Source organism: Aquarana catesbeiana, linkage group LG01 (genome assembly GCF_042186555.1).
Source record: "Aquarana catesbeiana isolate 2022-GZ linkage group LG01, ASM4218655v1, whole genome shotgun sequence".
Lineage (NCBI taxonomy): Eukaryota > Metazoa > Chordata > Amphibia > Anura > Ranidae > Aquarana > Aquarana catesbeiana.
The window spans coordinates 584,303,221-584,322,986 of NC_133324.1; the positions used below are offsets into that span (position 1 = coordinate 584,303,221).

General features: G+C 42.6%; 1 protein-coding gene across 1 annotated transcript in view; it reads right to left on the reverse strand.

The window, feature by feature from the left end:
- CFAP299 (cilia and flagella associated protein 299) overlaps nt 1-19,766 on the reverse strand; it is a 769,046-nt gene that overhangs the window by 133,388 nt on the left and 615,892 nt on the right. Inside the window, exon 4 of the mRNA XM_073597947.1 lies at nt 4,228-4,370. Within this exon, the coding sequence (XP_073454048.1) occupies nt 4,228-4,370 (143 nt within the window). The remainder of the gene's footprint in view (nt 1-4,227; nt 4,371-19,766) is intronic.

The following is a 19,766-nucleotide window of genomic DNA, read 5'->3' on the forward strand; positions in this document are numbered from 1 at the left end:
TGTTTAAAGAAGTAGATCAGCACGATTGTTTTCAGCTCATGGAACAGGAGACAATGGGATTCCCACATGTTACAGATACACCGATTTTAAATGCTGAGCACACCTTGTATATAGATGGTAGTAGGTTTGCTGATGACAAGGGTAAATATCACACAGGGTATGCTGTAGTGACTGATACGCAGGTAATTGAAGCACAGGCCTTACCAGCCCACATGTCAGCACAGGAAGCAGAATTAAAAGCTTTAGAACAAGCCCTAGAATACTTAAAAGAACGAGAAGGGAATATTTACACTGACTCTGCCTATGCTTATGGCGTAGCGCATGATTATGGCCACATATGGAGGGCTAGAGGTTATCTGACAGCAGCAGGTACACCTGTAAAACATGGAGAAGGGATTAAGAGAGTCCTGAACAATCTTCAAAAGGTTAAACGAGTAGCCATTATGAAGATAGCGGCACACACGAGCGCAAAAACAATTGAGGCAAAAGGAAATGCATTTGCAGATTTGACTGCAAAACAGGCAGCTCTAGGGGAAGGAAGCCCTGAGACCTTAGCAGCGGTAGAGGTGAGTATCCCAGAACCAACATGGCAGCAGCTGAGTAAATTACAGGAGCAAGCAGGGGAGAGCGAGAAAGATAAGTGGGTCAGAATGGGAGCAGCACCAGACCTTGACAATGTATGGAGGGAAGGGGGCAAAATATGCCTGCCTGCCTCTCTGTACCCAGCAATGGCAGTGGCAGTTCACCTACCCACACACGTCAGTTCCAATTCCATGTATAGGATTGTGAACCAAGGATGGCTCGCCCCTGGATTCAGTAGCACTGCAAGAAATTACTCTGCAGCCTGCCAAATCTGTCTCCTGAATAACCCAGGACAGAGAGTAAAAACCCCACGAAAACACCAGGTCCGGGCCCAATACCCCTTCCAGAGACTGCAGATTGATTACATACAAATGCCTAAGAGCGGCCCTTTTGAATTTGTCCTCATGTGTATCGATTTATTCTCAGGTTGGCCCGAAAGTTATCCAGTAAAATCGGCTACAGCTAAAGCCACAGCTAAGAAACTGATCACTGAGTTAATACCTAGGTTTGGTCTTCCTGAAACCATAGAATCAGATAGGGGGACACACTTTACAGGAGAAATCATGCAGAATGTGATGACCATGTTAGGGGTTCAACAAAGTTTTCACACCCCTTACCACCCACAGAGTTCAGGATCAGTGGAGAGAGTAAATGGGACAATAAAGTTAAAAATACAAAAAGCCATGCAAGAGTTAAACAAGCCTTGGCCAGAATGCCTGCCTTTGGCTTTGTTCTCTATAAGGTACACTCCAACAGGAAAGACAGGATTATCCCCATATGAGATACTTTTTGGGAATGCACCTAGATTGGGTTTATACTTTCCACAGAGTATGCAATTGCAATGTGATAGTTTGACTGCATATGTGATACAATTACAACAACGTCTAACTAAGATCCACAAAAGTGTGTATTCTTCTCTTCCAGACCCTAATTCAATAACAGGTACACATACTCTGCTACCAGGGGATTATGTATATGTGAAGAAACACACCAGAAAGACATTGGAACCCAGGTTTGAAGGTCCTTACCAAGTACTCTTGACCACCGCCACCTCAGTAAAGCTGGAAGGAAAACCTACCTGGATACACGCATCACATTGCAAGAAACAACCCGAGAGAACAACATGATGAAATATCTACTTACATATTTTTTTGTTGAAGATTGTTGTTTTACAAATATATGCATGGACTCCTGGTATTAATGTACTTGAAGTAGAGGAAACAACAACTTTCGAATGGGCTATAGATGATCCTAAAGTAGCAAATTATTATTGACAAAGGTAGACTAGTACATCTTTCCTCACAGATACAACAGGATACTGCACCACATTGGTGGGATATATTTAGTGGAATGTCTTCTACAGCAACCAATACCTTTCACTGGTTGTTAAGTCCAATGGTAATTATTATTCTAATATTAATATCACTTACAATCACGAATATATGTGTATACAGGAAAATAAATAGGAAAATTAGGAGAATAGACAGGGTATACTGATAAATGTGTATTGACATCACCCTACTCCTATAAAACTCCTCTTCTTGAATTTTAAGATGTTGGTAATACCTAGGGGGATGGGTTCTACCCCTCTGACAACTCGCGGTCAGGGAAAGGACTCTGGGGAAAAACTGACTAGAACTTATTCATGAGGACCCAGGGGGAAGGAGAGGATGATGTCAAAGGGGGAAATTGATAAGGTCAGGGATTTAATTTAGAGTTCTCACTTAATATGATGCCTACATGTAAATCTGTTTTTAACTTTTTGGCTGTTGAACCCAATTGAAGCTGCTTTTGTTGTCTTGTAACTATATTGCCATGGTGTTGAAGCTTGTGTTCGTAACCCAGGTGACTCCTGTTGTTGTTTACCCTTGCCCTGTGTGGGGGGGTTGTGCTAATGCTATTGTTTGTATAAAAGGCCTTGGAAAGATTAAAGAGCAGCAGTCCATTATGCTCAAGAACTGATACACGGATTTCTGACTCTGTGTCTTAATTCCTATATGAAGCAATAATTTGGCAAAGCAATATAAACTATAAGCAACTTATTTAACAGTTGCATCTAACACTACATAGAGCCATAACAGAAACCCCACTGCTTGACAAAGATTCGATTTGATCCTGAAATTCGCATGACACTGGATTTCAACAAAATTTTATGAATTTTAAACCAAATAAAATTTCTGTGCTATTTTTGGCATCTTGAATTCCCAAATGCCTTCTGGGAAAAAGGCACCAAAGGCTGCTTCTATCATATAGAGCAGTGGCCTCCAAACTGCGGCCCGGGGGCGAGATGTGGCCCTTTGCTTATCTTTACCTGACCCTTGGAGCACTATTTTTCCCTGTGATGCAAGGCACTATTTTCCCCCCACAAACACCAACAATGAGCATAATTTCTGCAACTGAAGCCAACAATGGACCATTATTCCTCCCACTGACACCAATGATTGGGCAATATTCCTCTCACTGACACCAAGGATGGGGCACTATTTCTCCCCTTAATACCCAATACGGGGCCTTATTTACTCTTATGCCGCGTACACACGATTGGATTTTCCAATGGGAAATGTTGGATGTGAGCTTGTTGGCTGAAAGTCTGACCGTGTGAATGCTCCATCGAACATTTGTTGGCGCCAAGAAATGTTTACTCAAATTTTCCACCAACAAAACTTGTGTGTACACAAGTCTGTAGCACAAAAGTTCACGCATGCTCGGAATCAAGTACGAGCCGCAATCGCTCTGTCTTGTAAAACTAGCGTTCATAATGGAGATATCAAGTACGTCTTGTACGTCACTACGTTCATAATTGTTGGCCAACATTTGTGTGACCGTGTGTATGCAAGACAAGTTGGAGCCAACATCCTTCAAACAAAAATCTATGGTTTTGTTGTCAGAAAGTCTGAGCGTGTGTACGGGGCATTACTGATGCCACGGCATTTTCTTCTCCGACTGGACAGAGCCGGGCCCATCCAAAGTCTGAAGGATAGTAAACCGGCCCTTTGTTTAGTAAGTTTGGAGACCCCTGATATAGAGTATCTGCTTCTGCTGGGGGACCCTTAACTGATTGGCACCACCTCATGTTCCACCCTTCTTAGTATCCTTGGTAGAATTTTTGACTCATGCTGTTTTTTGGCCTTATCATCTTTTCAGGCAGTACTGCCAGGAACTTCCCAAACCATTCTGGACAATTTTGCAGCAGTCACTGCAATGTAATAAACAATTGTTTGTAGGCTGGTTCAGATTCCTATTGACTTAAATTGGACTTTTGGTTCTGCATTAAGCAAGTTTGCAATTTTTTAAAAAATTCATCTGAACCATAACTGATCACTCATCCTATTATTCAGGGTGTTTCCTTAAACATACATTGTATGAGGATGTCAACGCAGTATTGTGAGTCCCATAATGCTTATCCCTTCTTGAGAATAAAGATAGCAGTAGAAACTGGGGAATACTTATTCATGTTGTTGTCCTGCAAGGTAGTACTAAACAGGAGCAGTGAAGCAGATTATGATACAGATGTCCCTTGCTTATACATAGTAGTTACAATGTTAAGGTCTAAAATTTAATTTTGTATTTAGAGGTTTGTCTTGAGTTTCACTTTAATGTCAATTCTGCATTAAAGAAATGTCTGTAGTTTATCATATTCAGTACCTTAAGTCAGTTGGACGTGGAAGAAGCTTTTTCTTGCCACTAAAGTACACTTCGAAGTCTTCAGTCTTTAGCCGATGAGCAAAATCAATATAGCCAGATAGTTCTTGCCCATGTGAGTTTTTGTCCCGGATAAAGATAATAGACTGAAAAAGAAAAGCAAAAAAATCAGACACTACAAATACAGCTATATTAAAGCAGAGCTTACATTGATATGCAAGAACCAATATTCTAGCTTTCCCTCTCCCCATGTAAAAAAAAACACAATGGAAGTGGTGTAAATCTAGCACTTTTTTGGTCTGCAATGGTATAGCATCCAGTTAAATCATCAGATGTAAACATAGGGGTCTATTTAAAAAAAAAACAGTTCATGTGACTTTTCACAAACATTCTCTGGTGGAGAATCTTCTGGGTGCATATGTTTTAAATAGGAGTGAGTCCAATGAAAGTCAGATTCTCTACTTTGTAATTAAACTCCATAAAGTAACATTGACTAGTAAGTCTACCAACATTCTTTGTCATTCTACTCATTAAATTACTCTGATCTCTGCTCTTCATTTGACTATGGTGGCAGTCACGAGATGCTCAACTAGCAGCATTACTAGTTTCTAAAGTTGGCTAAAGGGTTTCTAAAACAGGATTACACATCTGTAGCTTAATTGTTCTGTTAGAAAAAGAAGATTCCATTTAGCATAAACCTATTCGGATTCTTGCTGAGATTTTCTGTTCAACACATGTTTTTCTCTACACTTGAGAGATCAAGAAGTGCTATTAATCTAGTCGTGCTAGTTCATGAGAACAAAAGAAGGGTTAACAGCACTTAGCATTCCCTTTCCCTCCACCACCTGTGACTGCACCAGATGCTGAAACAACAATCACCTGAAGGATCTTTAAGTACCCGCAACAAAGTCATGTGTTGACAGAGAACAACTTAGATTAGTATTGCTTATTTTCTTTAAACAACAGAACTGATTGCTTAAAAAGCACACATTTTGCAAAAAATAATGAATGTGCCCAGAAAGAATAATAAAAATATGTGCATTCATTATTTTTTTGCATTGGAGCTTAAAAAAAGCATTGCAACTGCAACCAGTGGCTAATGCAGACTACTACTCTAGCAGAAGGCTAGCATTGAGGTATAGACCTTAAAGCCTCATACACACGGTCTGATTGTTGGACGACCGAGCGTCTAAATTTTTGTCAAAAGGGCGTCTGCAGGATTTTGTCTAGCATACTAACTATCCGCAAATTCGACGTTTGACAAACACAAACGTAGTGACGTACTATGAGAGTATAAAGAGGAAGTTCATTTCTCAAGCGTCACCCTTTGGGCCCCTTCTGCTAATTTCATGTTAGTAGAATTTTGGTGAGCGTTGATTCGCGATTTTCATATTGTACAAAACAAATGCCTTTTAAAATACGTTTGGCATAACTACATGAAAAGCAGCTTCATTATTATCCCATTAAAGAAGATGAGAATTTTGACATTTCATCAATTGTCGCGTCAAAAATGTTAACCATTTCAGCCCCAAAAGAATTGGAAGCTCAATGACAATGCCATTTTTTGCGATACGGCACTGCGTTACTTTAACTGACAATTGCGCGGTCATGCGACGCTGTACCCAAATAAAATTTATGTTATTTTTTTCCCCACAAATAGAGCTTTCTTTTGGTATTTGATCATCTCTGCGATTTTTATTTTTTGCGCTATAAACAAAAAAAGACCAACAATCTTGCAAAAAACAAAACAATATCTTGTACTTTCTGCTGTAAAACATATCCAATAAAAAAATGTAAAAAATCAAATTTCTTCATCAGTTTAGGCCAATATGTATCCTGCTACATGTTTTTGGTAAAAAAAAAAAAAAAATATTGCAGTGGACAAATCTGACACTAAGTGACTCTTTTTGGGAGCCAGTGTCACCAATACAGTGATCAGTGCTAAAATAATGTGCTGTCACTGTACTCATGACACTGGCAAGGAAGGGGTTAACATCACGGCAATCAAAGGGTTAAACATGTTCCCTGGGAGTGCTTGCTAACTGTGGGGGGGGGATGCTTTGACTAGGGAAAGACAGAGATCCGTGTTCCTGCTTAGCAGAGGCGCAAGATCTCCATCTTCCCCTCTGACAGAACAGCGATCTGCCTTGTTTACATAGGAAGACCGCCGCTCTGCCTCTCTCGGTAAGGATTGTCGGGAGCCAGCGAACATCGTGTCCGCCGGACCCACTGTTTCCAATCAAAGCAGGAGGAAGTCACCGGCGGCATGCAAGACCCAGACCCAGAAATATAAAACACGTGATTTCATGCTGAAGGGCCGTTCTGATGCAGTAAATGTACGTGGCATGGTCCGGAAGCAGTTAAGAACTGCTTGTCTCTCTGTCATAGTTTTTTCATTTACAGATTTGCTGAATTAGAAAAATGACAGGAGCCAGCTGGGGAAGAACCTTCAGGTTCTGTAAGGGGGGAAGTCGGTTTAGAGGTGGGGGGCTGGAGCCTGTGACCATGTTTCATGTTACATCATAAATATGGGTGTAACATGAAACTTGGTTTAAAATGTGGACTTAATTTATTACACAAGGATCAGGAAGCCAACATATAGTGGTTTATAAGTTGAAAAGTTCAATTACCCCAGGCCAAGAAAAGACTGGGGACAGAAGCCTAAACAGTTATCACAAACAAATGACAATAAAAGATTATTTTCAGATCTTAACGTGCCATAAACGTTGTACCCTTTTTCTTAAATTTATTCTAAAAAACAGCAGTGCACTTGCCTTGAACCTAATAGCTGTATATGTGCAGACACTGCTGCCCCTGGCTGCTGGTCTCACTAGATTTGAAATACAATTTGGTGTAGTCACTGTTCTCCTTGTTAGAATGAAAACAGTACCTAAGGACCTGCAGTGCAAGTATATCCCTACTTCGTGAGAAGAGGGAAGGGGGGGAGGGATTCCAGAAGCCAGGGGTAGGCAACCTGGGGCCCTCCAGCTGTTGTGGCACTACGTTTCACATAAGGCATTGCAAGGCTGGAAGTTACAATTACTTTCAGAGGCATGATGGGACATGTAGTTCTGCAACAGCTGGAGGGCCCAGGTTGCCTACCCCTGCCATAAGCAAAGGCTTGACTCAACCAGGCTGGCCTCCTACATACCAAGATGGCCTTCTCCACACTGAGACACAGTGTAGAACAAAGGCACAGTAAGTCTACAATTAGGAAAAGATCAGCTGCAGAGAGATCATGGGCAATAATGGAGATTAGTCTTTTACCCTCTACTTGTCTATTTGTCCTGTTTACCATTATCATTGAAAGTGAAAGTAAAAGGAAAATCCCAAATTTTGGGTTGTCCCCAGAAAAGTAATAATTGGTAAATCTTCCAATGGGGACACTAGTTCTGGTGACCAGGGGGTCTCCAAAGAATTACCTTGATTTGCAGGGATTTCCTCTTACTTCCTGTTTGGCTATAGGACAGGTAGTTATTATTATTATACAGGATTTATATTGCGCTAACAGTTTGCGCAGTGCTTTACAACATCAGGGAAGACAGTACAATTACAATACAATTCAATACAGGAGGGATCAGGGGCCCTGCTCGTTAGAACTTACAATCTAGAAGGGAGGGTCAAGTGGAACAAAGGGTAGTAGCTGTGGGAGATTATCAGATGGACAAAATGAAAATACAGTTGTTAGATGTGGGTAGGATAGGCTTCTCTGAAGAGGAGAGTTTTCAGGGAGCGTCTAAAAGCTAATAGAGTAGGAGATAGACGGACAGATTGGGGTAAGGAGTTCTATAGGCTTGGAGAGGCTCTGGAAAATTCCTGGAGACAAGCATGGGAGGAGGTGATCAGAGCTAGAGAGCAGGAGGTCTTGAGAAGAATGAAGAGAATGATTAGGTTGGTATTTTGAGACTAGGTCAGTGATGTAGCTAGGGGCAGAGTTGTGGATGGCTTTGTAGGTAGTTGTTAGTATTTTAACCACTTGCCGACTGGGCCATAGCTGAAAGACGGCTGCAGCGCGGTCGGCTAGTTCTGGGTGGACGTCCATGGACGTCCTCCCAGAATACTGCTCTCGCGCGCCCCCTGGGGCGCGCACCCGAGAACTTCCGTGACCGCTGGGTCCTCCGGATCGTGACTGATCGCGGCCGTTTACCATGTGATCGCTCCGTCAAATGACGGAGCGATCACATGTCAACAGACCGGCGTCATGTCATGACGCCGGTTCGTCCCTCCCCTCTCTGTACCGATCGGTACAGTGCGAGGGGAGAGGGGGAGGGATCAGATGGCAGCACCGCTGTGAGCTGCATGTGTAGTGCCCACAGAGGTGCTCAGTGACAATTGCTGTCACATCCATCCATCCCTCCTGCTCAGTCATCCCTGCAATACTCTGCATAATTCTCTGCAATACTCTGCATAATACCCTGCAATACTCTGCATAATTCCCTGCAATACTCTGCATAATACCCTGCAATACTGTGCATAACACTCTGCAATACTCTGCATTATACCCTGCAATACTCTGCATAATACCCTGCAATACTCTGCATAATACCCTGCAATACTCTGCATAATTCTCTGTAATACTCTGCATAATACCCTGCAATACTCTGCATAATACCCTGCAATACTCTGCATAATTCTCTGCAATACTCTGCATAATACCCTGCAATACTCTGCATAATACTCTGCAATACTCTGCATTATACCCTGCAATACTCTGCATAATACCCTGCAATACTCTGCATAATACCCTGCAATACTCGGCATTATACCCTGCAATACTCTGCATAATACCCTGCAATACTCTGCATAATACCCTGCAATACTCTGCATAATACCCCGCAATACTCTGCATAATACCCCGCAATACTCTGCATAATACCCTGCAATACTCTGCATTATACCCAGCAATACTCTGCATAATACCCTGCAATACTCTGCATAATACCCTGCAATACTCTGCATTATACCCTGCAATACTCTGCATAATACCCTGCAATGCTCTGCATAATACCCTGCAATACTCTGCATTATACCCGGCAGTACTCTGCATTATACCCGGCACTACTCTGCAATATACCCCGCAATACTCTGCAATATGCCCAGCAATACTCTGCAATATACCCAGCAATATACCCTGCAATATACCCTGCACTACTCCACAATACTCTGCAATACCCCGCAATACTCCGCAATTTTTAACCAGTTCCCGCCCACAGTCATACGACATCCTTGACTTTGAGAGGGGATATCTGAATAATGCCTGCAGCTACAGGCATCATTCAGATATCAGCTTTTTCAGCCGGCGATTTCCTACACCACAAGAATGATCATAGCGGCTGTTCCACTGCTTGATCGTTCTTATGGGAGGCGAGAGGGGATGCCCCCCCCCCTTCCCGCCACCCTCCGGTGCTTCTACCGACTCACCGCTACGATCGAAGCCAAGATCGTTTTTTGTTTTTTTTTTTATTTCAGGCTTCCCAGCCTAGAGGTGAGATGTGGGGTCTTATTGACCCCATATCTCACTGTAAAGAGGACCTGTCATGCCATATTCCTATTACAAGGATGTTTACATTCCTTGTAATAGAAATAAAAGTGATCAAAAATTTTTTTGGGGGGAAAAAAGTGTCAAACTAAAATAAATAAAGTAAAATAAACAATAAAAAAAAAAAAATTTTAAAGCGCCCATGTCCGTGTGCTCGCATGCAGAAGCGAACACTTACGTAAGTCCCACCCACATATGAAAACAGTGTTCAAACCACACATGTGAGGTATCACTGCGAACGTTGGAGCAAGAGCAATAATTTTGGCCCTAGACCTCCTCTGTAACTCAAAACATGTAACCAGTAAAAAATTTTAAAGCGTCACCTATGGAGATTTTTAAGTAGCGACGTTTGGCACCATTCCACGAGCGTGTGCAATTTTGAAGGGTGACATGTTGGGTATCTATTTACTCGGTGTAACTTCATCTTTCACATTATGCAAAAACATTGGGCTAACTTTACTGTTTTTTTTCCCAAAAATTGCTGCGCAAATACCGTGCAAGATAAAAAGTTGCAACAACCGCCATTGTATTCTCTAGGGTCTTTGCTAAAAAAATATATATATATAATGTTTTGGGGTTCTATGTAATTTTCTAGCAAATAAATTATTATTTTTACATGTAGGAGAGAAATACAAGAATTGGCCTGGGTGCTCCAGAACGCCTGGAGGTGCTCCGTGCATGTTGGGCCTCTGTATGTGACCACACTGTGTAAAAGTCTCACACATGTGGTATCGCCATACTCGGGAGTAATAGCAGAATGTGTTTTGGGGTGTAATTTGTTGTATGCATATGCTGTGTGTGAGAAATAACCTTCTAATATGACAATTTTGTGAAAAAAATTGAATTGTGGGAAAAGATGACAATTTCAAAAAAACTCACCATGCATCTTTCTAAATACCTTGGAATGTCTTCTTTCCAAATAGGGGTAATTTGGGGGGTATTTGTACTTTTCTGGCATGTTAGGGTCTCAAGAAATTAGATAGGCCATCAGTACTTCAGGTGTGATCAATTTTCAGATATTGGCACCATAGCTTTTGGACTCTCTAACATTCACAAAGACCAAATAATATACACCAAGTTGTACTTATTTTTACCAAAGATATGTAGCAGTGTAAATTTTGGCCAACATTTCAGAAGAAAAAAATTACTAATTTGCTAAATTATAAAACAGAAACAAAGAAAAATTCATTTTTTTACCAAATTTTCAGTCTTTTTTCTTTTATAGCGCAAAAAATAAAAAACCCAACGGTGATTAAATACCACCAAAAGAAAGCTCTATTTGTGTGAAAAAAAGGACAAAAATTTCATATGGGTAAAGTGTTGTATGACTGAGTAATTGTCATTCAAAGTGTGAGAGCACCGAAAACTGAAAATTGGTCTGGTTAGGAAGGGGGTTTAAGTGCCCAGTGGTCAAGTGGTAAAATATAATTTGTTGGGTAAGTGGAAGCCAGTGGAGGGATTGACAGAGAGGAGTAGCAGAGTAGCAGAGACAGAGTGGTTGGTAAGGTGGATGATCTGGCAGCAGCATTCATGATGGACTGAAGGGGGATAGAGTATGCAGAGATAAGCCAATGAGGAGGGAGTTGCAGTAATCGCGGCGAGAGATGACCAGGGAGTGAATTAAGAGCTTTGTTTCATTGGTTAGAAAGGGCCATATTTTGTAGATGTTGCAGAGGTTGAGGCGGCAAGATTTGGACAGTGATTGGACGTGGGGCTTAAAGGAGAGTTCAGAGTCCAGGACTACTCCTAGGACCTTAGCATGTGGGGATGGGCTGATAGTTGTGCCATCGATTTTGACAGAGATATCAGGGGAAGAGCCACGTGGGGGAGGAAAAAATGATAAGTTCGGTTTTGGATAGATTAAGTTTGAGGAAGTGGTGCAACATCCAGACTGATATATCTGATAGTAAATTAGTGATACGTGAGGAGACTGAAGGAGTGGGTTGAGGGGTAGAGAAATAGATTTGAGTGTTGTCAGCGTAGAGATGGTATTGGAAGCTGTCGGAGGCTATCAGCTGACCCAGGGAGGAGGTGTAGATTGAAAATAGGAGAGGTCCAAGAACAGAACCTTGGAGGACCCCAACAGAGAAAGGTAGAGGAGAGGAGGAAGTAGAATTATAAGTAACGCTGAAGGTGTGGTTGGATAAATAGGTAGCAAACTAGCGAAGAGTACAGTCATGGAGTCCAAAGGCGTGGAGTTTTTTTTTGAGGAGGGGGTGGTCAACCTTTTGAAGGCAGCAGAGAGGTCCAGGAGTAGGAGTACAGAATAGTGTCCCTTAGTTTTGGCCATTAGTAGATTTTTTGTTAATTTTAGGAGAGCAGTTTCTATTGAATGTTGAGGATGAAATTCAGACTGAAGGGGATTAAGAAGGCTATTATCAGCAAGGTGAACACTCAGTCGGTTGTAGACTAGAGGTAGTAAGGGGAAAACCTCCGCAATGGAGCACAGATGATAAAAAAAAATCTGACAGGGGTTATAACCCTCCCTTACTCTATCCAAAATTTAAAAAAAAAGTTTTGTCTATAGCTCTACTTTAAGTTCTGTTTAAAAATGACATATCTTTTCCTCCAAAATCCAAACAGTGAGGAAATACATGTACATAATACTAATCTTTACCTTAAAGGATGCCCAAGATTGCAAGTAAAATAAGAATGTCTGGGTAAGAGGACATGCATGCATTCCTTTTCTTTGTCCTTGATCTTGGACCCATTTTCTATTAACAGCTGTGGAAACAGAAGGTCCCTAATTGCAACATATCTATGGTGTTCACGTGGGTCCACCTCTTCCTTGTCTCTGAACCAGAAACAGAACTAAGCGCTAAGCTTTAAATTATGGACAAATGAAATGTAGCATATGACTGGGATCTAATACAGGAATAGAAGCTGCGCTTGTATGTACTTGTGCTGCTGTGATCTCATTTTGCTAATGTATGCATCAATCAATCTACAATATGCGTTTTTAACAGATATTTTTCAACATATTAGCACGTATTAGCAGATATTATAATTCATTATCGGATTTACCTCAGCTGTGGCCCCTGACATCACCAAAGGATTGGCACATAATGTTCAGAAACTGCAGACATGCTACAGGTTTGGTTGGAGACTGGAGACAATGCTGCAGAAGACAGTGAGAGACTGGGAAAATGTCACATGAGACTAGTATGCTATGAGGATCACTGCTAAACCCTGTTATAGATCAATGATCCTAATCCCATTATAAATTGCTGTGGTCCAAGGGCCTAACTACAGGTGCCAAAAGGCCACATGTTGCCCTTGGGTTGCAGGTTGGACACCAGAGACCTATACTGTCAATTTCTAGGTTTTTATAAAAGCCCCCCCTGACCAACTGGCCAGTGACAGTATCCGGTACTTTAACATATTGGTGAGCATGTGATATCCTCCTATGTGACAGTGCTCGGTTCTTGCAACTTTACCCACACACTGTCAAGTGACCAAGAGAGCAATGCAACTGGTTCCCATAGTTGCCAACACCAGTGAGTTTGGCACAGATTGTGACAGAGGCAGGATCTGAGAGGAAGCACCAGTAACATGAGTATTAGGGGTCAGGGGATCCTTTACAAAGACCCTGTAACTTTTTCCTATATGGACAATGTGATCTCTATAAGGTCAAATAGGGCCAAAGGCAAGCAAACAATGTTGTACACAAAGTAATATGTAACCAGGAAAAAGAACCTGCTCCAGGTGTCTGGGCCACAAAAATCTCCTCCTCCTCAGATACAGGTGCTGGCTCAGTATGCAAAGTAGCATGTAGAGAGAAATTAAATCCAAATGGACGCACTCCAACAATAATTTCTTTATTGATTAAAAACCATACAGCAAGAGATGGAATTAACAGCTAACATGTTTCACACCGTAACTACTGGTGCTTACTCATAGTTATGCCCATTAAGAAATTTCATAAGATAAGGAAGTGCGGGTGACCACTCCTTAAACTACCACTCCACAAGAGGAGCTGCGCTCAAACTCACTCTTTTCTTTTTCTGGCCTGCGGGCTAGAGGATCAACCGGTGGTAAAACTGCATGCGGAAAAAAGTGAAGTCACAAAATGTTTTGATTCTCTGTGTTAATCTCTTTTATATATTCTCTCTCTTCCTTCCTATGTTTCCAACTTTCTTAAGAAGGGATTGTTCCTCCAGCCAAAAACCAGAAACTTGAACGCTGCATTAAAGAATGCCCAAACGAGACTTAATGAGCAGAACACCTCAGAAAACAGTAAGTCCTGGCAGGAAGCCAAGGATCTCTTTGATACCTTGGCAAATAATCTAGAACATATGAAAATGACACCTACCCAAATACAATACCACAAATACGGCAATAAGTCAGGGAACCTATTGGCCAGACTTACTAAGGGTACATACCTTCCCACCCATATCAATGCCCTGAACAGTGCCGATGGTACTCTTTCCACATCACCCAACGAAAAAAATAAAACATTAGAAACATTCTACATCAATCTCTATGCCCATGAATCGATAGATTCCACCGAATCGACCAAATGGTTAGACTCAATGTCCCTCCCCTGGATTAACCCACATCTACTAAAAACTTTAAACACCCCACTTACTAAAGAGGAAATGATGGTTTCCATTAAAGGCCTGACGAATGGAAAAGCCCCAGGCCCTCATGGGTACACACCCGAATTCTATAAATTGCTAAAAGATTAAATTTCCCCCTCTCTACTAGCTGCCTACAATTCAATACAGAACGGGGGACCGTACCTACCGACAGGTCACCAAGCAAGCATAAAACTGCCAAAAAAAAGGAAGGACCCAAAAGACCCAGGGTTGTACTGCCCAATTTTACTGTTAAACATAGACTCCAAAATCCTATCTAAGATAATAGCCTCCCGATTATCAAATATTATGCCATCTCTTATCCATCAAGCACAGTCAGGTTTTACCAAGGGTAGGTCAGCCTCATCCAGTCAAAAAAGTTCTAGCTGTCCTGTAATATGCAAAACAACACCCCCTTGAAGATGTAGCAATCATTACCTTAGATGCCGAATAGGCTTTTGATAATGTTAGTTTTCAGTGGCTTTCCTTAGCAATGCAAAAGTTAGGGAAATCAGGCCCCTTTTACCACTTCATACACAACCTTTATTCTGCACCATCAGCCACAGTAATAGCTGCAGGGGTACAATCCAATCCCATATGGTTACACAAAGGAACAAGACAGGGATGTCCTCTCTCTCCTATGCTATTTAATCTAGCCATTGAACCTCTCTCGCGATACCTCAACACGAAATGCAAGTCGCACTCTTTGCTATTTTAATCTTCACCTATCACCTACCTAGGAATTAAAATCGCCATCCATCCTCTCTTTACCCTCTCAACTATCCTCCCTTGATTTCGAAAATTGTGGGTGAACTGGAGGCCTGTTCTAACCTTACACTATCACTCTTTGGGAGATGGGCGCTCTTTAAAATGGCCAGCTTTGCTTACCTTTTATACCCTTCTATACCTTTTATACCCCCTACAAACTCTACCATTATTAATGAAATATAAAGACAGCCCTCAAATTTTCCACTCACCTACTCGTATTTTGCCAGTGGAAAATGAGGGCTTGCGAGCTGGGCTGCCTGCCTGGGAGAGGGGGGGAGAGCACCGCCAGCAAGGTTGATCGGGAGCCGTTCTCCCAGCGATCGCCCCGGGGAGGAAGAGGAGAGCCACGGGATAGCACGCTGTTACCGGCGCTTACATTATAATTGTCTCCGCTCTGCTCGAAACAGCCCCGCCTCCTCCTGACCTGCGCCTGTGATAGACAGAATGCCGGTCCAATGCTGGGATGCGTTCTACCTATCACAGGCACAGGTCAGGAGGAGGCGGGGGTTTGGCGAGCAGAGCGGAGACAATTATAATGTGAGCGTCGGTAACAGCGTGCTATCCAGCAGCTCTCCTTTTCCTCCAGTCGTGCATTCCTCTGCCCAGGCGAGGCTGCAATGGGCACAGTGAGACTGCATTGGGCACAGTAAGGCTGATATGGGCACAGTGTGGTTGCAATGGGCACAGTGTGGCTGCAATGGGCACAGTGTGGTTGTAATGGGCACAGTGTGGTTGCAATGGGCACAGTGAGCCTGCAATGGGCACAGTGAGGCTGCAATGGGCACAGTGAGACTGCAGTGGGCACAGTGAGGCTGATATGGGCACAGTGTGGTTGCAATGGGCACAGTGTGGCTGCAATGGGGACAGTGTGGTTGCAATGGGCACAGTGAGGCTGCAATGGGCACAGTGAGGCTGCAATTGGCACAGTGAGGCTGCAATGGGCACAGTGAGGCTGCAATGGGCACAGTGAGGCTGATATGGGCACAGTGAGGCTAAAATGGGCACAGTGAGGCTGCAATGGGCACAGTGTGGTTGCAATGGGCACAGTGAGACTGCAGTGGGCACAGTGAGGCTGATATGGGCACAGTGTGGTTGCAATGGGCACAGTGTGGCTGAAATGGGCACAGTGTGGTTGCAATGAGCACAGTGTGGCTGCAATGGGCACAGTGAGCCTGCAATGGGCACAGTGAGGCTGCAATGGGTACAGTGAGGCTGCAATGGGCACAGTGAGACTGCAATGGGCACAGTGAGACTGCATTGGGCACAGTGAGACTGCAATGGGCACAGTGTGGCTGCAATGGGCCCAGTGTGGCTGCAACGGGCACAGTGTGGCTGCAACGGGCACAGTGTGGCTGCAATGGGCATAGTGAGGCTGCAATGGTGGGCACAGTGAGGCTGCAATAGTGGGCACAGATGAGGCTGCATTGATGAGCACAGGTGAGGCTGCATTGGGCACAGTGAGGCTGCAATTGGCACAGTGAGACTGCAATGGGCACAGTGAGGCTGATATGGGCACAGTGAGGCTGATATGGGCACAGTGAGGCTAAAATGGGCACAGTGAGGCTGCAATGGGCACAGTGTGGTTGCAATGGGCACAGTGAGACTGCAGTGGGCACAGTGAGGCTGATATGGGCACAGTGTGGTTGCAATGGGCACAGTGTGGCTGCAATGGGCACTGTGTGGTTGCAATGGGCACAGTGTGGCTGCAATGGGCACAGTGTGGTTGTAATGGGCACAGTGTGGTTGCAATGGGCACAGTGAGCCTGCAATGGGCACAGTGAGGCTGCAATGGGTACAGTGAGGCTGCAATGGGCACAGTGAGACTGCAATGGGCACAGTGAGACTGCATTGGGCACAGTGAGGCTGCAATTGGCACAGTGAGACTGCAATGGGCACAGTGTGGCTGCAATGGGCACAGTGTGGCTGCAATGGGCCCAGTGTGGTTTCAACGGGCACAGTGTGGCTGCAACGGGCACAGTGTGGCTGCAACGGGCACAGTGTGGCTGCAACGGGCACAGTGTGGCTGCAATGGGCATAGTGAGGCTGCAATGGTGGGCACAGTGAGGCTGCAATAGTGGGCACAGATGAGGCTGCATTGATGAGCACAGGTGAGGCTGCATTGAGGGGCACAGGTGAGGCTGCACTGATAAAGTTGTTGTTAATATTTATTTTTGTAACTTATTTTTGCATAAAACTTTTAAGTGTCATTTTATGAGATAACTTATGAGGCCGTGTTTAGGGGTGGGGCAGGGTAGGGATTGAGTGGGCACTGGTGGCGAGTAACCCTTGAGGCCTGGCTAGTAGTTTAGGATTTGAAATTTTGAGCTCTGATAAATATATACATAAAGATATACAGATTTTAAATGAGGCAATTACATCTTTTATGGAGAGATAAAGGTTTAATCTCTCAAGGTGATATCAAGGTGAAAATGGTTCCCTTAAGCCCTTTCACCTCATTGTTGAAGAATTCAACCTACCTGTCCAGCACTTTCTACATGTCTCACAATACTCAGATTTTATCAGCAAAACCTGCATAAAGAAAAACATCAGATTTGAACCTTCTTTCTTAGACAAGCTACTTGCGGAAAACCGTCACTCTATCACAGACATATATCGCCCTCTAAATGTGAAATTTTCAAAACCCATACATAACACCTTGATTAAACCCTAGCTAGCAGACCTCCCAAGTCAAGCCAACATAGATAACATCCTAAAGGGCTACAGGATCACCAAAAACATTATTCCAAATGAATCCTGAAGGGAAACTCAGTTCAAACTGATGCACAGGGCCTATTACCCATACTCATCAAAGTACCCCTCCACCACAGGAGCTACCGGCCCATGTTGTTCTCTCCATAAACCAACTCTACTCCACCGCCTCTGGCTCTGCCCACGGATCGACACCTACTGGTCCACAATCCATTTTTTTAATTCAATAACTTCTTTAATAATTTTACATACATACTCAGAAAAAACAAATTACAATACAAACAAACTCAACATACAATCCAGATACAGGTACCAACAAATAAAACCACCCAAAAAAAAAAAAAAAATAACAATCCTTAAGTTCATACAGGATGTGACTAATTGCCAACTTGAGAAAGACCCTATGCTTATTTTGTTTGGATACCCAACACCAAAAAATTACTTCTCAGTTACCTCTACCACACTACCCCAAGAAAATTTTCAATGGATTCTCCTCACGCTTCTCATAGCTCCTAGGAACATTTTCAAACATTGGATCTCTGCCACACCTCCGACCTTATCCGAAACGAAAAGGAACCTTAAAACCCTGCTTTGCCAAGAAAATATAGATGCCATGATCCAACACACGTGGATCAAAAGCAAGTTCAAAAAAAGATGGTCATCTTTTATTGAATGCTGTCTAACATCTGCAGAATGAGCCTCCCTAAATTCGCCTTCCTTCTCATTTACCAAAAATGGATACATATCAAGCACAAAATCTCTCCTTGGTTAACCACACCTATCCATATTTCTAATATTCCTCTCAATTCCTCTAGAATTCCTCTAGAATCTTTCTCCCTTCTCTCCATCTCTAGCTACCCTCTTCTTTTCTAAACTTCTTTCCCTTCTCTTCTTCTGTTGTTATGCGTATTACTATCATTACCAAGAATGTATACTTTTCATGATAGTTTGTAATCTATTCCTTGTCAAAACTAATAAAATATATTTGAAAAAAACAAACAAAAAATGGTGGTAATATTTCTGATAAGTTAATAAGTTAGCTACATTCAATAGGATTTTCTGTAAGATTGTTTCAGTGAAGATGATTCAATTGTATGAATTGTAGGATTTGTCTCAGGACTTCATGAGTGCAGTACAAGTGCCAACTTTGTGATCTAGATCTTTTATTGAGTTACTGAAGGTGTGGTATTGTAGACAATGACTTGCCCATTGGAAACCCACTGGGCTTTGGGCTTCTATCTAGGTGGTGTTGTGAGTGATCCCGCTTTGGTTGGATGTTGCTTGTGTAACTCCAGAAAACACTTTTTTCATCAGTGATAAGGTACTCATTGTTTATCTTTTCTATATGCACCACCCATTTCAGTTCCATTTTCTATTTTTCCTTTCAAATCTCTGTCCACCACTACTGGCAATGCATCTGCCCACCACTAGTAGCTGCATCTAATACAATCTTTCTACCACTAATTGCTGGGTTTGCTGACCTATACTCACACTAATTTGTGCATCACTGAATACGATGCCACCTCTGCTGTGTCCACTTCTTACAACCACTGCTAAGCTCTATTCTGACACCAGTGCCACCTACTGAACCTGTCTATCTAAATTAAAGACCATAAACTATAGAATGATCTTTTTAGGTCCTGAGGTTGCGTGTAAAGTATTGCCATAGCATGTGACTTCTCAGACATGAGTTACATCACATATTTACAAACCACTACCCTTCTTTAAACTTGGTTGGTAAAAGGGAATAACCAAGTAAATGTGCTTTATTATTTATTATTCTTCTCCATGTTTTTGAAAGTGATCTTTGCCAGTGAGAAGCATAGTTTTTAAAGATTTCACCACAAAGCTTTTTTAATATTGTTATGACAAATTCACTGTGTGCGGAGGAGTTATCTTTTCTGGGAATCAAAATTGAAGCTTGTCTTTTGAAATGATCTTGAGGCACT